General features: G+C 48.2%; 2 protein-coding genes across 9 annotated transcripts in view; both read left to right on the top strand.

Moving 5' to 3' along the window:
• The first annotated feature begins 223 nt into the window (after window positions 1–223).
• LOC309329213 (uncharacterized protein) lies at window positions 224–13,598 on the top strand. Its single transcript, XM_081839895.1, has 3 exons — window positions 224–262; window positions 5,735–5,800; window positions 11,749–13,598. Exons 2-3 carry the CDS (start codon window positions 5,746–5,748, stop codon window positions 13,050–13,052), a joined length of 1,359 nt encoding a protein of 452 aa, XP_081696021.1. The 5' UTR covers window positions 224–262; window positions 5,735–5,745; the 3' UTR covers window positions 13,053–13,598.
• MPRIP (myosin phosphatase Rho interacting protein) overlaps window positions 12,718–19,685 on the top strand; it is a 157,996-nt gene continuing 151,028 nt past the window's right edge. The window contains exon 1 of one of the 8 annotated variants that reach the window (XM_081839457.1): window positions 12,718–14,018. In XM_081839457.1, the coding sequence (XP_081695583.1) occupies window positions 13,899–14,018 (120 nt within the window). In that variant the 5' untranslated portion in view covers window positions 12,718–13,898. The remainder of the gene's footprint in view (window positions 14,019–19,685) is intronic. The other 7 variants (XM_081839455.1, XM_081839458.1, XM_081839456.1 and 4 more) reach the window with 7 other exon arrangements.

Below are 19,685 nucleotides of genomic sequence, written 5' to 3'. Positions count from 1 at the left end.
GCTTTTGCCTGTGGCTCCCGGAAGGCGTCACAGAAGGGAAGGTGGCCCTCAAGCTGAGAAATGTCCCCCACCCCTGCTGTAGGTGGGAAAAACTCCTGTTGATTTCTCTTTACATATGCCAGTCTTCCGCTTGTAACAGAATCCAGTTACTTGACAGTTTGTTTGCTTATTGCATGCACATTCCACCTTTTCCTCCAAGGACCTCAAGGTGGCGTACGTGATTCTCCCATCCCTCATTTAATCTCCACAACAGCCCTTTGAGGTAGGTTAGGCTGAGAGGCAGTGACTGGCCTATGTTCACACAGAGAGCTTTACAACTGGGTGGGGATTTGAACTCTGGTCTCTCCCAGGTCCCTGTCCGATGCTCTAATGCAGTGTTTCTCAAACTTAAGTCTCCAGTTGTTGTTGGACTACAACTCCCATAATCCCTGACCACTGATGGGATTTGTAGTCCAACAACAGCCAGAGACCCAGGTTTGAGAAACACTGCTCTAACCACTCCACCACATTGGCTTTCATATTTTTCACGACAGCCTTGCTGGGTGACCAGAGGTTTCCAGAACAGGAAAATGTCAGAAAGGCCTCTCCCTTTCCTGCTTTGCATATGGGTCTCTGCAACCCCTCCTGCTTCTTGTGACACGCAACAGCAAGAAAAGGTAGATAACCTTTCCCACCCTGTGTTTGACGTAGTTGACAGTAGCTGCAAATTCAGTGATATCACGATTTCTCGAGAAACTGCCGCCCATGGCTACTGGCATCAGAGATGCCTCATTTCCAAACAGCAGGGGGTTAATGATAATCGAACACAGTCAAAGTCCATTTCCTGCCTGTACGACAATTAGTCTGAGCTTTGAATGAGTGCATTCCGGCCTCCCAAAGCTTCTTGGAGGAATGGTGGAATATGCATGTGAAGAAGAACTTGTTTGTATATAACTATCATGTCAGGGATTCTTTAGCTACGATGTCTGCATTTGCAGAGGGTTGGACTAGAAGACCGCTAGGGTCCCTTCCAATTCTACAGTTCTATGAGTGGTAATAATAATAATACAGTGGTACCTCGAGTTACATACTCTTCAGGTTACATACGCTTCAGGTTACAGACTCTGCTAACCCAGAAATAGTGCTTCAGGTTAAGAACTTTGCTTCAGGATGAGAACAGAAATTGTGCTCCGGTGGCGCGGCAGCCACGGGAGGGCCCATTAGCTAAAGTGGTGCTTCAGGTTAAGAACAGTTTCAGGTTAAGTATGGACCTCCGGAACAAATTAAGTACTTAACCTGAGGTACCACAATAATAATAATAATAATAATAATAATAATAATAATAATATTTATATCCCACCCTCCCCAGGCAAAGCCGGGCTCAGAGCGGCTAACAACAGTAAAAGTCACAATCAATTAATTGAAATACATTCTAAAATCAATTCATTCTAAAATCAATTCAGAGTCAAATTAATGGCAACCATTGGGCTAGAGTTCTGTGAGGATTACCAAAGGAGGGGGTCAGGCTGTGCCCTGGCCAAAGGCCTGGTGGAACAGCTCTGTCTTGCAGGCCCTGCGGCAAGATGTCAAGTCCCGCAGGGCCCTAGTCTCTTATGACGGAGCGTTCCACCAGATCGGGGCCACAATTGCTGGCAAAGAAGGGCAGAGATGTTTGTATGTGTATATTCTCAAGCAGGCACTGCTTTAAAGACGCTGACGTTCAGACAGTGGAAGGGAACTATCGTCTTGTTTCATTATTGCTCTTACTATGTACTTTGTATTTTTATGCCACAAACAGCCCGAGATCTTTGGATGAAGGGCAGTGTACAAATTTAGTAAACAAGACAAAACTGAAGCTATTCAGATGTATGTATGTTCGTTTATTACATTTTATATACAATGCTCCCCCCAAAACAGCTCAGGCCCTCCTTCTCTTCTGTTTGATCCTCACAACAACCCTGTGAGGTAGGTTCCCCTGAGAGGCACTGACTGGCCCCCAAAGTCACCCTGTGAGCTTCATGGCTTGGGGGGTGGGCGCGTTTGAGCCCTGGTCTCAAAGGTCCCAGTCTGACGACACTCTAACCATGACACAACACACTGGTTGTTGTTGGACTCAAACTCCCATCCTGCCTGATCATGAATCAGGCTGGCTGAAGCTGATGGGAGTTGGAATCACCTAGCAATACCCATGAATGAATGAATGAATGAATGAAGAGCTGCTTGATAAACGTCAAACTCACCCAATGCCATATCAACTCCATGCTGCCTGACCTTTGCCACAGACAGCTGCTGGTGCAAATACTCACGGCAGATCAGTGAGTCGATGTCCCAACACTTTATTTTTTAAATATCAGCTGGATTCTCTCTCACACGCATCATTGATTTATTGGGGTTTTTGGGGGGAGGGTTCCCCACCGCCATGTTTATAACCCTGTTTTGCACCACAGGTCCATCGCCCTTCCCCGTTGGTCATGCTGGCAGGGGCTGGAGCAATTATAGAGTCTTAAGAGTTGGAAGGTAGGGACGCAGGTGGCGCTGTGGGTTAAACCACAGAGCGTAGGACTCGCCCATCAGATGGTTGGCAGTTCGAATCCCCACAACGGGTTGAGCTCCCCTTGCTCGGTCCCAGCTCCTGCCAACCTAGCAGTTCGAAAGCACGTCAAAGTGCAAGTAGATAAATAGGTAGCGCTCCGGCGGGAAAGTAAATGGCGTTTCCGTGTGCTGTTCTGGTTCGCCAGAAGCGGCTTAGTCATGCTGGTCACATGACCCGGAAGCTGTATGCTGGCTCTCTTGGCCAGTAAAGCGAGATGAGCGCCGCAACCCCAGAGTCGGCCACAACTGGAGCTAATGGTCAGGGGTCCCTTTACCTTTTAAGAGTTGGAAGGGACCCTGTGGATCATCTAGTCCAGGATTCCTCAACCTTGGCCCTCCAGATGTTTTTTGGCCTACAACTCCCATGATCCCTAGCTAGCAGGACCAGTGGTCAGGGATGATGGGAATTGTAGTCTCAAAACATCTGGAGGGGCGAGGTTGAGGAAGCCTGATCTAGTCCAACCCCAGTGCAATGCAGGATGATGCAGCTGTCTCATGCGGGGATCGAACCTGCAGCCTTGGCGTCATCAACACCACACTCTAACCAATGGAGGAAGTTGGAACCCTGAACACCTGGAGGGCACCAGGTTGGAGAAGATAACATCTCTGATCTTCTGACAAATCTGTGCTTCATAGCTGTGAACTGCCCTCCCCACTAGATGGCTCCAAGTTTGTTTTTGCATCCCAACTGATTGGAAAGAGGAGAATCAGCTAATGGGGTGGACAAACTGACCTTCTCCAGATGTTTAACCCCATTAGCTCCAGTCAGCACAGAGCAGGGAGTAAGAGTAGCTGCAGACCCAAACATCTGGAGGGTTCCAGGTTGAGGAAGGCTTCTCAAAGGCATGGATAAAGTTGAAAGGGACCTCGAGGGTCATCTAGTCCAACCCCCTGCAATGCAGGAATCTTTTGCCCAACTCGGGACTAGAACCCATGGCCCTGAGATTAAGAGTCTCCTGCCCTACTGACTGAGCTATCCAGGTGGGGAACCTATTAGGGAGACCAAGGTTCAAATCCCCGCTTGGCCGTGAAGCTCCCTGGGTAACCTTGGGGGCCAGCCCCTGTCTCTCAGCCTAACCTACTTCACAGGTTGTTATATGAATTAAATGAGGGGGAAAACCATGCGTGTTACCCTGAGCTCTTTGCTGAAAAAGGTGGGGGAGAAATTCAATGATTAAAGTACGGTAAATAAGCGCGAAACCTTCTCTTGGTATCAGTGATTCTCAAGCTTTTTTTCTCAGCCACACTTTCAGAATAAAAATCTGCTTGTGCGACTCCAGTTTCTTATTGGAAAAAAAACAAAGAAGTAACTTCAGCAGTTGATTGATTTATACCATAGAACACAACTACTGTATAATATGATCATGGGACGTCCAGTAAGTATAAAACAGCGCAGCTGCATAAAAACATGAATCATTCCCAAAATATAATATTGATTGTCCCTTCCCTCCATACTTGCCGTCCTCTCCTGCCACACCAGTGTGGCGCATCACACCCTGTGAGAACCACTGGCCTATGTGCTTCTGCCACCTAAGGAGAGTTTTGAAAGAGCTTATAACCCAATTCCATGCTTCCCCTTTGAGGACACAATTGGACCAGCTGACAGCCCACCTGATCCACACTTGCAAATGCACCTCTCCTTAAGTAGGAAGCTGCATAGCACTGGGAGGCCTCCAGTCCCACCTGAAAGGGTTGTTGTAAGTCTTGCAGCCAAAGCAATGCACACCAGGTGCTTAGAACACACACAGATGCTCTCCCAGTGCTTGATCTCGTGATAAATAGTATCGGTCATGCACAGAAACAAACGAGGGGTGGGCGGGTTTCAGGAGTTGCACAAACGATCTTTCAGCAGAGCCCAGTTTGGCTCCTGCCTCTCAAAAAAATGCATCTTTAATTCATTTCCTGGACACAAGTGGTTTTGGTGACTCACCCGCTTGGTGCCGGCCTGTGTGGTAGGTCTGACTCAGCTGAAGTGGACCAGAACAGGGGCGGGCAGAAGATCATACTAGCTAAATCAGCCATTGCCAACCTCATGGTCGCCAGATCTTTTGGACTACAAATCCCATCAGCTTTAGGCAGCATAGCCATGTTGGCTGGGGCCCGTGGTTGCAGTCCAAGACATCTGGAAGGTACCTGGTTGGAGTAGATCATTGTTCTGGGTCCCCAGATATAGGTAGACTACAATGCCTATCATCCACAGCCAGCTTAGCCCAATAGTCAAGGATGATGGGAGCTGTAGTCCACCCACATCTGGGGACCCAAGGTTGAAGAACATGGGAGTAGATTGTGTGCGTGCATGCACAGACTGCTTTAGAGCATGTGATGTTTGTGTGCCTGCATGTGCCACTGTAGAACATGCTGAGGATTTCCAAATATTGTGCTCTTCATAGGAGTGGGGAGAGAGCGGTCAAGCGAGATGCACACTCACAGAATCAGAGGGCACCAGGAGGGCCATCTAGTCCAACCCCTGCAATGCAGGAAACTTTTGCCTGACGCGAGGCTCGAACCCGCAACCCTGAGATTAAGAGCCTCATGCTCTACTAACGGAGCTACCCCCTCTTCCCCCTCTCTGTCCTGATGGGGCTGAGGGACAGGGAAGAAAGCTATGAACACAACTCCCAGTCAAGCAGAGCAACAGGCTTGTGTCTGCCCATCATCATAAAATAAATACTTAACCCATCAAAGCAATACACTGTGTTGCCTGCGAAATGCTCGCACCAGGAACAGCAGGTGGTGGTGAACTAGTTGGTAAATTGTACAAATTTCACCCTGGAGCAATAGTATCCTGCAGTTGCAGAGGGCCTTCTCGGTAGTGGCGCCTGCCCTGTGGAACACCCTCCTATCAGATGTTAAGGAAATAAACAATTATCTGACTTTTAGAAGCGGCCCTGTTTAGGGAAGTTTTTAATGTCTGATGTTTTATTGTATTTTTAATATTTTGTTGGAAGCCACCCAGAGTGGCTGGGGAAACCCAGCCAGATGGGCGGGGTATAAATAATAATAACTACTATTACTACTACTACTACTACTAAAGGCTTATAGATTGGTGTGGTTTTTTTTAAAGGAATAAAGAAAATAATCTTTCGATTTAGAATTGATCTACAGTGTACTGCAATGAATTTTAGCTTGACTGTCTATCTCGTCCCTGGGACTCTTTCCATAGGATAGCGTGAAATGCATCTGGAACACAGAACGCTCATAATTCTGACCCAAAACCATTCAGCAGAAAGTAACACTCAACAATATGTAGTGCTTGGTGCATTAAAAGTGTGTGTTTTGCTATATAAGGGTTTAGCAGTTGCCTGTGGTATTCATCGTGTTAAATTGTTTGTTAGTTTATTAACTGAATTTCTATCTAGCTCTTCGTCTCAAAGGTTCTCACGTCAGCAAAAACCAGCCCAATTAAAAAACAAATTCAAAGCATCTGCAAACAATATTAAAAAGTTCAAATGGTGTTTAAACACGTATAAGAAGAATTAAAGCTGAAGCTTCTTCTTACTGGCTGCTTTTCTGGGCTGGCCTTTGATTTTTGATTTTGGCATATATATATATATATATATATGGCCCAGGAACTGGAGGCAGGAGTGATCTTCTTGCCCCTTCGTGGGTTTATTTGCCTTTCAGTGGAGGAGAATAAACTTTTGCCTCCCTGCCAGGCGCTGGTGGTTACGACGGTGTGGAGGTGATCAAAGCCACCTTTGATACACAAGAGAGCTCCCTCCCAGCTGCAAAGAAACCACAATTCTATTCATATTTATTTACCAACGTTATGACAATATGGAGGCAGGCAGGCAGGCTGGCTGGTGCAGGTCCCTGGGCCCTGCATCAAACAAGGCAGGCAGCGTCGCTTTAGCAAGATGTGTCAGGGAGATACAGGATGGCATCTTCTGCAAGGAAATATAGCCTGGACCCTGGAGACTGCGATGTTGACGCTGCTCATGCCTCCTTTTAGAGGAGGGTGTAACAGTCCTCATCTTTTGGTGGAGTGGCGTAGGATCCAGTCTTTTATTTCATAAAACTTGCATACTGCTTGATTGTAAGGGAAAACAGAGCAGTTTACAAACAACAAGAATTGTAAATAAAAGCATTTAAAAACAGCTATTTAAAACAAAAAAATCCTTCCAGTAGCACCTTAAAGACCAACTAAGTTAGTTCTAGGTATGAGCTTTCGTGTGCATGCACACGAAAGCTCATACCTAGAACTAACTTAGTTGGTCTTTAAGGTGCTACTGGAAGGATTTTTTTGTTTTGACTATGGCAGACCAACACGGCTACCTATCTGTAACTGGAAATATTTAAAACAGTCAAATAATAATTAAAATAAACAATAAGCTAAACATAGATTGACTGTGTCAACCACAGCAAACTATGGCAAGTTCTTAAAGAAATGGGAGTGCCTGATCACCTCATCTGTCTCCTGAGAAATCTCTATGTGGGACAAGAATCTACAGTTAGAACTGGATATGGAACAACTGATTGGTTCAAATTTGGGAAAGGAGTACGGCAAGGCTGTATATTGTCCCCCTGCTTATTTAACTTATATGCAGAATTTATCATGCGAAAGGCTGGGCTGGATGAATCCCAAGCCGGAATTAAGATCGCCGGAAGAAATATCAACAACCTCAGATATGCAGATGACACAACCTTGATGGCAGAAAGTGAGGAGGAATTAAAGAACCTTTTAACGAAGGTGAAAGAGGAGAGCGCAAAATATGGTCTGAAGCTTAACATCAAAAAAACGAAGATCATGGCCACTGGTCCCATCACCTCCTGGCAAATAGAAGGAGAAGAAATGGAGGCAGTGAGAGATTTTGCTTTCTTGGGCTCCATGATCACTGCAGATGGTGACAGCAGTCACAAAATTAAAAGACGCCTGCTTCTTGGGAGAAAGGCGATGGCACACCTAGATAGCATCTTAAAAAGCAGAGACATCACCTTACCAACAAAGGTTCGTATAGTTAAAGCCATGGTCTTCCCAGTAGTGATGTATGGAAGTGAGAGCTGGACCATCAAGAAGGCTGATCACCGAAGAATTGATGCTTTTGAATTCTGGTGCTGGAGGACTGCAAGAAGATCAAACGTATCCATTCTTAGGAAATCAGCCCCGAGTGCTCACTGGAAGGGCAGATCCTGAAGCTGAGGCTCCAATACTTTGGCCACCTCATGAGAAGAGAAGACTCCCTGGAAAAGACCCTGGTGTTGGGAAAGATGGAGGGCACAAGGAGAAGGGGACGACAGAGGATGAGATGGTTGGACAATGTTCTCGAAGCTACCAGCATGAGTTTGACCAAACTGAGGGAGGCAGTGGAAGACAGGAGTGCCTGGCGTGCTCTGGTCCATGGAGTCACGAAGAGTCGGACATGACTAAACGACTAAACAACAACAACATAGATTAAATCATGTGTCAGCATTTTTATAGCTTTATAATAGTAGTTTAGCCATATTTCAAGCCACTTTATGAAGGATCTCTCCCCCCTAATTGAGAAACAGGATATTAATACCTAAATATGTAACAAAATCATGTTTTTAAGAAATCAGTGAAGGACAGACTGTGGCAGAATAAATAAAACATACAGTCGTACCTTGGATCCCAAACACCTTGCAAGTCGAACGTTTTGGCTCCCGAACGCCGCAAACCCGGAAGTGAGTGTTCTGGTTTCTGAACGTTCTTTGGGACCCGAACGTCTGATGTGTCTTCCGCGGCTTCTGATTGGCTGCTGGAGCTTCCTGCAACCAATCGGAACCCGCGCCTTGACTTCCGAACATTTTGGAAGTCAAGCAGACTTCTGGAACGGATTCCGTTCGACTTCCAAGGTACCACTGTGCAGGCTACTGGTGAAAGTCTTCAACACTATAAAATTTAGCCAGGGAGGAATAGGAAAGAGAATGAAAAAAGCTGTCTGAGGGCGTGGGGGGAGATGTCTTTTATTTTCACCTGTGAAACGTTGGAAGGGTGTGGGAAATACCTCTGAGCATGTACAAAGTGTTTTCCCATTTCCCCACTGACTAATCACAACATGAACATGCACCTGGGCTGTGTAGGCAACATACATTTAAGCACACTCACCCCACACAAAAGAATCCTGGAAACGATAATTTATTCCCTCCCAGAACTACAATTCCCAGCACCCTTCACAAACTATATCTCCCAGGATTCTTGGGCATGTGCATTCAATGTATGGATGCACTCCTGGCTTTAGGGCAAATGCTTCCAGGAGAGCAGGTTGCATTTCTTCCTCCTCCTCCTCCTCCTCTTCCATCCTTCCTTCCTCTCCGTCTCTCCGATTATATATACTTTCGAAATTAAGCTTTGGGTGGATCTTGGTGCTTTGCCACACGGTTAAAACAATCCACTAAACTAAAGCAAACAGGAGGTTCCAGGCTGAGGGTGTTTGTAATGTAGGAGCGAGTCATAACAGTGCAGAGCAAACTCAGGGCAGGGAGCGGCCGTCCCAGGAAGGAATTTTGCAGAGCCCTCCTCCCAAGAAAGCACCTTGGACCTTAAGGCTGAAACGCTCTCGCGGGGTGGTTAATGAGCCAAGGGGCAAAGCGAGCACAAAGGGTGCCTTTCAAATTCGCACCGTTGGCCCCCAGCCAGAGCCACCACCCTTGGGAGCAGGCAGAGGGAACTGGATGAAAGGGAGCTGGAAAAAAAGACCAAAAAAACCACCCCTCCATGTTCTGCACCTGCTGTCCTGGCAGCAAAATGGGCCTCTCTCTCTTTGCACCATTATGAAAGGAATCTAGGACGGCCTCTGCTAAGTCACCCTCCAAAATTGTATAAGGAGAAGTCTGGTTTCAATGTACAGTGGTACCTCAGGTTACATACACTTCAGGTTACAGACTCTGCTAACCCAGAAATAGTACCTCGGGTTAAGAGCTTTGCTTCAGGATGAGAACAGAAATCGTGCAGTGGCAGCGGGAGGCCCCATTAGCTAAAGTTGTGCCTCAGGTTAAGAACAGTTTCAGGTTAAGAACGAACCTCCAGAACGAATTAAGTACTTAACCCGAGGTACCACTGTACGTTTTTGGAAAGGAGCTATGAGATTTTCTTTTTCTTTTTTAATGACAGAGTGGCATAGTTTATACAGTGGTACCTCGGGTTACATACGCTTCAGGTTACATACGCTTCAGGTTACAGACCCCGCTAACCCAGAAATCGTGCTTCAGGTTAAGAGCTTTGCTTCTGGATGAGAACAGAAATTGCGTGGCGGCTGCGGGAAGCCCCATTAGCTAAAGTGGTACCTCAGGTTAAGAGCAGTTTCAGGTTAAGAACGGACCTCCAGAACGAATTAAGTTCTTAACCCGAGGTACCACTGTATATATGTAAAGAAATAAAGGCTACGTACATGTTATGCCTTTAAAGCTCACTTGAATCACATTTCATCCCCTCAAAGAATTTGTTCAGGCTTGCTGGGAAGGGGAACTCTGTGAGGGGTAAACTACAGTTCCCAGAATTCTTTGAGGGAAAGAGTGTGCTTTAAAGCTATTGTATGCACATAAAGAGAAGGGGAGGGAAATGATAGCAATGAGTGCCTTGGCAGTTAAGCTTGGTTGTATATAGCATAACCATCGATTTAAGGGTAATGGGGTAGCTCAGCTGGCAGAGCATGAGATTCTTCATCTCAGGGCCTTGAGTTCGAGCCCCACGTTGGGCAAAGATTCTTGCATGGCAGAGGGCTGGACTAGATGGCCCTCAGGGTCCCTTCCAGTTCTATGATTATATGAAAGGGGGCCTGTAGTCCTCCAGAAGAGGCTGGACTCCAACTCCCATCAGCCTCAGGTAGCATGGCCAGTGGATGATGGGAGTTGGAGTCAATCAACATCTGCATACTGCAGGCATGGCCAAACTCGGCCCTCCAGCTGTTTTGGGACTACAACTCCCATCATCCCTAGCTAATAGGACCAGTGGTCAGAGGTGATGGGAATTGTAGTCCCAAAATGGCTGGAGGGCCAAATTTGGCCATGCTGTGTACTAGTTGAATGTGGCACTCCAGGCTTCTCTGCCCAGCGCTCAGAACTCTCCCCAGGCACACTCTCTTAATGGCCTGCATTTCACCCTCCTGGAGTATTTTGGTCTGGCTGGGATGTGCCCGTGGACTCAGACAAGGCCTCCTGCTTGCTTGGTTGGAGGATAGAAAGGGGAAATTTGCATTCTATTCATTGCTCCTCCCACTCTTGCCTCTGGCCCCACCTACCCCTGGAAGGCGGCCCCTGGAAGGCTGCCTAGCAGAGAATGTGGCCCTCAGGCTGGAAAAGGGGAGCCTCAGGCTGGAAAAGGGTTATTTTTAAATAGAAATTTCTAACTAAAATATTTGTGCGTTTCAGAAACGGAAATGGTAAGCAAAATGCAGCAGCTGAAATCTTGCATCTTTACAATCCAGGGCACATATACTAAGGAAGCAATCTGATGACGCCAAGGTTGCAGGTTCGATCCCCACATGGAACAGTTGCATATTCCTGCATTCCAGGGGGTTGGACTAGATGACCCTGAGGGTCTCTTCCTGTGCTGTGATTCTGTGATTCCATTGTGCTCAGTGGTGCTTACACCCCTATTAAGCCTGCTTAGGATCACTGTAGGGCTACTGAACTGAATGGACTTGGTACAGAACGGCTCCCTAAAATGTTCAAGTCCATAAACGCTTTTCTTGGTGGCATTGACTTCGGCATAAACACGTATTGCAGATAACATCCGAGGAGAGAGAGCACATTTTTAATCAGCATTATTAGGACATTTCCCCATCTGTTGGTTAACGCTGCGCTTGATAAATAACAACACAAATGTTTGAACGCTTCTTAATTCAGAACTAATAAGTAATATTTTTCCATCTTGCAAAAAAGCCAACGTTTCCAATCATTTCTGGGTTTTTTGTTTGTTATTTAAAAATCATTTATATGCATACCGCTTAGATTTAAGCAGCATGGAATTTCTTCTTCCAGAGAAAGCTCGGGATAATTTTATACAAAGCCAGAGCATCCATTTGCCTCTCCGACCAAGTGACACACCTTGGTCTTGTCAATGTAATAACTGTTTTTGTAAGTTTGAAATTGCTGTAGTATAACCGGACTGGGGGACCTGCTGGTGAAAAAAGGGTATTATTGTTATTTATTATTATTCAGCACGTGACACAAACACAGGGAATTGCGATACTTCTGTTTCTCCTTCCTTTCTTCCAGGCATCAACCTGTACAGCGGGGATTATTGCGCCAAGGGCGCCTGGGGCGAAGCCGTGACGAAAGAGCCACCCTTCCCCGCAGATGCCGGGCGCGCTTCGTCCTCCGTGGCACTTTCCGACGTGCAAACCACGCATCCGTGCTCCCTCGGGATGCGAGCGGCCTTGATCTCCAGCGGGCTTCCTGCCAAACAACTGCGCTACTTTTTATTTGCTTTGAAACAACGGGCGGTTCGGGCGAGACTGAGCCGGGAAACCAGGCAGCGTGGCGTTTGCGCAAAGGTGCGCGCCAGAAGCGCGCTTTGCAAATGCGGACGGCTTTCCGGATTTCACTGCGAAGGAAGAAACCGCCGCTTGCAAGAGGAAAGGAGCAATGAAGGAGGCCCTTTTCCTTTGCAAAAAAGGGCTTTCAATCTCCAAATCATGCTGCTGCTTTTTCCTGGGGGGTGGGCGGGGGAAGGACCGGCGTCCGGGAAGCGCAAATCCATCCACCCCCGGTGCCAAACGCACGCGTCCACCAAACCTGATTTAAAAGAGTTGGGTGGGGAGGAAACAGCCCAGCCTCCAATCCCACCCCCATCTCCGCTTTTGGGTCGCATGCATTTTGCACATTGCGCACCAAACACCCCTCCCTTCCCCCTTTCCTCTCTCTGGATTGGGCAGCGTCTCCTTTTGTTAGCATCTACTTGTGACCTGCCATTGGATATCCCTCCACGTCAATTAAATGGGGAGAGGAGGAGGAGGAGGAGGAGGAGTGCCCCCTCCCCCTCAACCCGGAGAGCGCGTGAGGATTCCCTCCCCCGCTCCCCGCCCCCCTTTAAATTCCTCCTCTTCTTTTTTTTTTTTTGCTTGCAAACATTTGGTGCAAAGGGGGGGGGGGAAAGCTGGGGGAAAGAGAGACAAGAGAGCTCAGGGGCTGGGTGGCTTTTGCATGCAAAATGCCCCCCTGCAAGCCCTAAAGCAGCAGCAGGAGAAGAAAGGGGCGAGAGGAATCCAGGCGTTTCCTCCCCCCCCTCCTTCCTTCCCTCCCTCCCCCTTGGATGGGCAGCCCGAGAGCGGGAGGAGGCGGTGGCGGCTGGAGCGGCGAGAAGGCCTTTTGCAAGGCGCCGGGAGGACCGGGCTCCGTTCCGGATTGGTGCTGAGGCCCGGCAGGATTCACCCCCCCCCTTGCCTCGCCGCCTCCCGGCGTTGGGGAGAAGTTGGGTTATTTGGCGAGGGAGACGGGCGCCCTCCTCGTCTCGCTCTTTTTTTCTGGGCTCAGCTGCTGTTTCGGGGTTTGGTTTATTTTTATTTTTTTGCAAAGGTTAACTGAAAAGGGGGAGAAATCACATTACATTCTGGATTTATCCCTCTGGATTAATTCCTCCTCCGGACGGTGGGGATGAAGCGGCGGCGGCAGCAGCAACATGGATCCCCTCTGGCAGCGGCGGCCGGCCCTTTGCAAGCGCGCTTCGGGATCCTGCGCGGAAATTGCGCCTGAGGACGCCGACCAGGAAAGGAGCAAGTCTGCGCGCAAAGCTCTCCGCATCCCTCCTTCGAAAGCGCACCGCTGCTCCTCCGGGATCTGCCCACTTTCTGCTCCGTCGAAGGCCGACCTGCCTTGACAGCTGGGAATTTCTTTTTTTCTCCTCCATCCGCTTTTCTCTCTCGCTCCCTCTTTTTCTGGCAACCTCCTGGAGCCTCAGAGATCCAGATTTGGGGAGCTGTTTGGTTTGCAAGCCCCGATCTGCTTTATCTAGCCTGCTCCGGGGCCACATAATTTCCCCCCTCTTCTTCCCATTTCCTCCACGCCAGTTTTTGTTTTGTTTTGTTTGCCTCTGGCGAAAAAATAAATAAAATCGGGATGTTCTTGCACGCCAGTTTCTCTGTTGCTCCGGATTGCTCGCGAGGAGGTGTTTGTGGCCTAGCAGGCAGATGAAGGGGATTTGGCCCTGGTCAGTTTCCACTCTTGGTTTTTAAAAGGATCCTGCTTTTTTTATACATAGAGAAATATTTATACCAAGGAGAACGAAGCTTGCACATTGTGTGTTTTTGGGTCCCTCCCCTTTATTCCTCCTTTTAAAATAGTGGACGAAAGTTGGGAAAGGAGCAGCTCTGATTTCTGGCCTCGTTCTCGCCCTCCTGTTTTCCTTTCTTCCCTGGGTAGACAACGCCATGTCTGCTAAAGATAATCCCTGCAGGAAATTTCAAGCTAACATTTTTAACAAGAGCAAATGCCAGAATTGTTTTAAGCCTCGCGAGTCGCACTTGCTCAACGATGAAGATCTGAACCAGGTGAGACGTGGGTTTGGTGTCAGGGGGTGGATTCTAAGCGCAATATTTGCAGTTATTCCTGTACTTGAAGGTGGCTCCTACTGAGTGCTGCTGCTTGCACACATTGTTAAACGACAGCAGTGGAACAGGCCTTGCCTGCCTGCCTGTTTATAATACTGAAGTAGTGGAAGAGGGAGGATGTAATTTGAAAAGGCCACTGGCCTTTATTCTTTATTCTTTTGCAAACAGGAAAAGAATGTATCTCTGTGTTCTTTCCTCCCCTTTTGACTTTGACCAGAAGTGTGACCTCATAACTGTGACACACGCACAACAGAACCACTTTGTGATGTCAACACTTTCTGAATCATTTATGTAAAAAAAAAAGAGATTATATTTTTTTATTTTCGGGGAGTGGAATCAAAACGGGTTTCTCTTCTCTTCCTAATCTGTTAATCTTTCTGACTGGAATTGTTAGCCTGCAGAAGGGAATTTTAACATCTACGCGCCACCCATGCAAGGCCTCTGGATTGCTAACCAGGACACCAGACATTTCTCTCCCCCCCCCCCTCACCTTGAGGGTTAGAACCTTAAAATGTTTCCAAAAGCCTGTCTCCACCATATCAAAGGCACGCAGAGCCGGGCGGCTGGGAGAGGCTATTTATTTATTTATTTATTTAGGTAAACCCTTTGTAAATTTGCCCTTGCAATTTATTTATTTTTAAATGTCGTGTAGGTGTAAATGGCAGAATCTGGGACCATTGAATTCAAGTTTGGTGCAGAAGCATGTCTTTAAAACACACCCTCCTCCTGTTCAGGCTGCTGTTGATAAACACGATATTCTGTATATGCACCCCATAAGTAGTGGCGGGGTGTGTGGGTGGGTGGGTGAAGCACATCCCTCCCTGGGCTGATGATCAAACAATCGGTTGCTTCTGTTCCCACCCTCCCCCTCCTCATTCCACACTACTTCTGACATCCATGGTTACAATCCTATTATGGAAATGAGATCAGTCATATTGCAGAGCTGGGAGGGGGAGGGGGCACACACACACAGAGAGAGAGAGATAATGTAATCTGGAAGCTAATATGGAAAAAATGTATTTCTCTGAGCAGCGTTGTACAAGTGCATAACTGATCAGAAGTGTTTGCACAAAGCCTGGAGGGGCTCAGGGTTTGGCCAGTGGTTCTTCAAGCAACAGCAGCTGCTTTCTGGTTCTTTGCAAGTTCTGCTTTTCTCTCCTCCTTGCTGTTTAGTGTGAATCATGGAGCAAATTTGTGATGTGGCTAATTTCTCTCTCTCCATCCATTAAAAAAAAAAAACCAGAAGAAAGCCCGACAGATAAATAACTCTGCATTTGTTTTGCTGAAAAGGGGTATAGTTTCACCCTCTTGTTCAAGGGAGGGAGTTTTACTTATATATTTATATCAAACTTATTTGTCACCTTTTTTGTAAACAAAGTGTAACTCAAAAGCATCTCATGACAATAAACACATTAGATCCAGCATAAGACAGAGGGTGGGGAATCATGGGAACATTTTTTTAAAGGCAGGATTTAAACAACCTGCCTGCTTAAGTTCCTTGAGAGCCAGTGTGGTGTCGTGGTTAGACTAGACTAGGACCTGGGAGACAGTGGCGTAGCGTGGGTTGTCAGCACCCAGGGCAAGGCAAGTAATTTGCGCCCCCTAACCCGTGGATTTGCGCCCCCTAACCCTAACCCCCAGATGTTGCGCCCGGTGCGGCCGGCCCCCCCTGCACCCCCCACGCTACGCCACTGCTGGGAGAGACCTGGGTTCGAATCCCCACTTGGTCATGAAGCTCTCTGGGTGACCTCAGAAGCCAGTCACTGGGGAAGAAGTTGGGCTATGGATGTGTTCAGTAAATAAATACACATGTACTCTGCCTGCTTCTTAAGGTTAGGGTATTGCTTGGTAAGGTAGCAACCCTGGCCTGGGTCGCTCAGGTGAGATGATGAACAATGAATTAAATTTGCATGCTGCCCTGTACCTGCAGGTCTCAGGGTGGTTATGGTCACCCTGTTTCTGGAACTGCACCCTTTGAATTTTGGGTTGGGAGCGTGCCACGTGGTTGAAGGCATCTCTTTGCACCTCTCAACTGAAAAACCACACACCCCAAAGTAATGTACGTAGAATAAGAAGATCGGGGTTTGTGTGTGTGCATGTGCACGCACACCAATCTGTTGGGTCCGGTGGGTGTGTTTGCACACCTGTCATGCCAGCCCTTCCCACGCGCCAGCCAAGCACACGTTCTGCTCTAGTGTGTTGGCTACAATGGAATGCTTCGTTCCTGCCTCATTTCAGCAAGGCTGGGTGGGTGGCCCTGTGGGTGCCGGGAAAAAGCCTCTATGGGCAGCTGTGCACCCTGGGGGGGGGGGTGTTGGTGAGTGCCAAGTGCCCTTTAAACTGCTGCGTTTGGTGCAGGTTTATATATATAATGGGGGGAGCATGCAAGTGTGTGAACCGACTCTCCCTCCCCATTGCCGATTCTGAAGTGCTACAGCCCTGACATAAGCGAGCCACCTCAACATCATCTGTCGAGTGTGAAAAGTAGGCCGTTTTTGTGTTTTTCTGGATGGTTTTTTAAAAAAACAGTTTCTGCATTTTTGTGAATGTGCTTCGCTCAACCAAGAGCTCTTTAGGGACCCAGGTGGTTTGTTTCTGTTGCATTCAGTGCCTGTTTCGTTTCGCTGATGATTACAGGGCAAGGGTTTGGTTTGGTTTGGGAAAAAACACACCCACCGAAAGCGTCGTAATTTACCATGCTACCTTGTTTTGGATCAGGACAATGTTCATCCTGTAGTTTGATGCCACAGTTGCAATATCAGCAGGTCTAGGTGCCTCCAGGGAGGCCCACAAACGGTGCCAAAGCAGCCGCCCCCTTTCTTCCTGCGTGGGGAATGGGACCCAGTGCCTTTCAGTTGCACTGGGGCTACCGACTTCTATCAGCCCCAGTCAGCATAGGCCCAATGGTCAGGCCTGGTGGATGCCGGAGCTCTGCAGCATCTCGAAGACCACAAGTTTCCCAGCTTGGGGCTGAATAAGCAAAACGGAGCCTCCCATTTTTCCAGGAGGGTGTTATGTGTGAATGCCATGCGCTGGGAAGAAAGCTTTGCTGGCTGCGTTTCCATGGGGCATCTGGGTGGAAAAAGAAGGCTGGAACAGATGGGATAGCTCAGTTGGCAGAGCGTGATGCTCTTAATCTCAGGGATGTGGGTTCAAGCCCCTCGTTGCGCAAAAGATTCCTGCACTACATGGGGTCAGACTAGATGGCCCTCGTGGTTCCTTCCAATTCTACAAGTCTGTGATTCTATCTTGGGTCTGTCTACTGAGGCGATTCCCTACGAACCTGAATGCAGAATTGCTTTAAAAACTCCAAGTGGCCCACATAAAAGATCAGGAAATGATGGTTTGGGAGCAATTTAGCACAGAGTTCACGTTCTACTTTTTCCTGCCCTGATTTCACTTTTGTAAGTTGGCACTGACCGTGGCTGGCTGCTTCTGATTCACCATGGGCCTCCTTGTTCACCTTTGTCAATCTGCAGGGTGTGTTTCTCCTGCTACCAATTGGGAGCTGATCCCTAGAAATATCTGGCTGTGTGACAGGACAGGTTATCCCTTCCCTGGTCAGAGGCTCCAGACAACGTGCTCCTCACTGGTTGTAAGCTCAGCTCTACAGCAAGGAGCCGCTGCTTGCTTGCCTTCCTGCACTAAATGGGTTGAGAGTTCTCTTGCATATTCCATTGCATAATCTCTGTGTGGGTTGCAGAAGATGGGCAGGTGTTTCTGAACCTTGGTTGTTTAACCATAGCAACAGCTGAAAGGGCCTTAACCTAGGGTTACCAGACGTCCCCGGTTCCCAGGGACAGTCCACAGATTTGCAAATCTGTCCCCGGAGCCAGCCTGGTAGTGCAGTTGGCTCTGGCTGGCTCCAGGCTGTTGACTGCCACTGCCAAGGGGGAACCGGGGACGTCTGGTGGTACAGATCTCCTTCCCCCTTCCCCCTTTGTTTTGACTGATGGGGGAGGCTTGGGAGTTGTGGGCGGGTGGCCGTTGCCCAGCAAGGGTACAAGGTGCACTGTTTCTCTGTGGGCAAGGTGCATAGCCCTTCTTTCGCACCCTGTGAAACATAAATGCGCAGAGTTTTTTAAAAAACTGGGCAACAGCGCACCACCTGCCCATGACTCCCGAGCCTCCCCATATCTCCTGCCCCCTTCCCCCTTTGGTTTGACAGATCGGAGGAGGCTTGGGAGTCGTGGGAGGGCAGCCATTGCCCTGTTTTTTAAAAAACTGTGCATTTATGTTTCACAGGGTGCGAAAGAAGGGCTTTGCACCTTTATGCAATGTGCATGTGTGCTTGGGCCCAGGGTCTTTTGCCTCACCATCCCCACTACTGACTCCCTGTTGCTACTCAGCTTCAAAAAAGAAAAAAGGGGAAAAAAGTGTCCCCGGATTCATTGAAAAAAACCTGGTAACCATACCTTAACCACTATGGTTGAGCTGCTGAAATCAGTCTCATAGAGTTGGAAGGGGTTCCGAGGGCCATCTAGTCCAACCCCCTCCTAGAAAACTAGGAGCGAAAGTGGACTCTCTCTTCCTCTGATCAGGAGTCTTTCCACTAGTAGGAGGTTGAAGGAAATTTTTGGTCTAACCCTAGGTGTGTTTTTGCATTTATATCATGCCTTTTTCTCCAAGAAGTTCAGGATGGTTCACATAGTTCTCCCCATGTTATCCTTACAACAACCCTGTGAGGTAGGTTAGGCTGAGAGATACAGTGACTGCCCCCCCCAAGGTCACCCAGCAAGCTTTGTGGCCAAGAAGGGATTTGAACCCTGGTCTCCCAACCCTCTGATGGCTGCGAAAGGCTTGCAGACCCAGTTCGGATCCTGCAGACAAATGCTTTCAGCATGTGGTTAATCTTAAACTTCTCCTTAACCCGAAATTTGTGGCTCTCTACCCAGACTTCACCTCCACACCATGCATTTAAAAGCATGGCTCCCCTCCCCTCCCCAAAAAAGAACCCTGCAGTTTACCTGCACAGAGCTACAATTCCCAGAACCCTTAAGAAACTACAGTTCTCACAATACTTGGTGGGGAGTCATGTGCTTTAAATTTGTGATGTGGGTGTGTGACCAGAAATTCTCGTTTTCCCCGGGCTCTGGATGGTGGATGAAATAGGAAAAAATAATAATCTCAAAACGAAACGTGGAGATTCCGCAAGTTTGAAGTATACTCATCTCTGGACTTGGCAAGTAGAGATTTTGTGGCTTGCCAGGTCAAATCCAGTCTGCTCGTGGCATGATGGTAAACCGTCTGGGGGTTTTGCCTGATCGTCAAATGCTTTGCAGGCTGCTGTTCAGTTTGGTTTGGCTGCAAAGTTTTTTACATTTTGCTCCTTTGCTTCTTTGACTAAACCAGGGGTCAGCAACCTAAGGCCCATGGGCCGGAAGCAGCCCACGGAGGTCGTTTGACTGGCCCACGAACCACCCGCTGTGCTAAACCGGTGCAGCGTGGTGCGGGAACTCACTTCCGCAGTGCCAGAAATCGCGTCTGCGCAGATGCCAAAAATTGCAGGTGGGCACACTCAGGCACACGCGTGATCCGGCCCATGGAGGGATCTCTGCGGGACCAATCCTGCTGACCCCTGGACTAAGCCCTGCCTCTCACCTGCTT

This window comes from Podarcis erhardii (assembly GCF_964252035.2).
Source record: "Podarcis erhardii genome assembly, chromosome: 14".
Lineage (NCBI taxonomy): Eukaryota > Metazoa > Chordata > Lepidosauria > Squamata > Lacertidae > Podarcis > Podarcis erhardii.
Note: the sequence above shows the minus strand (reverse complement) of the source record. Positions and strands in the feature narration are given on the sequence as shown.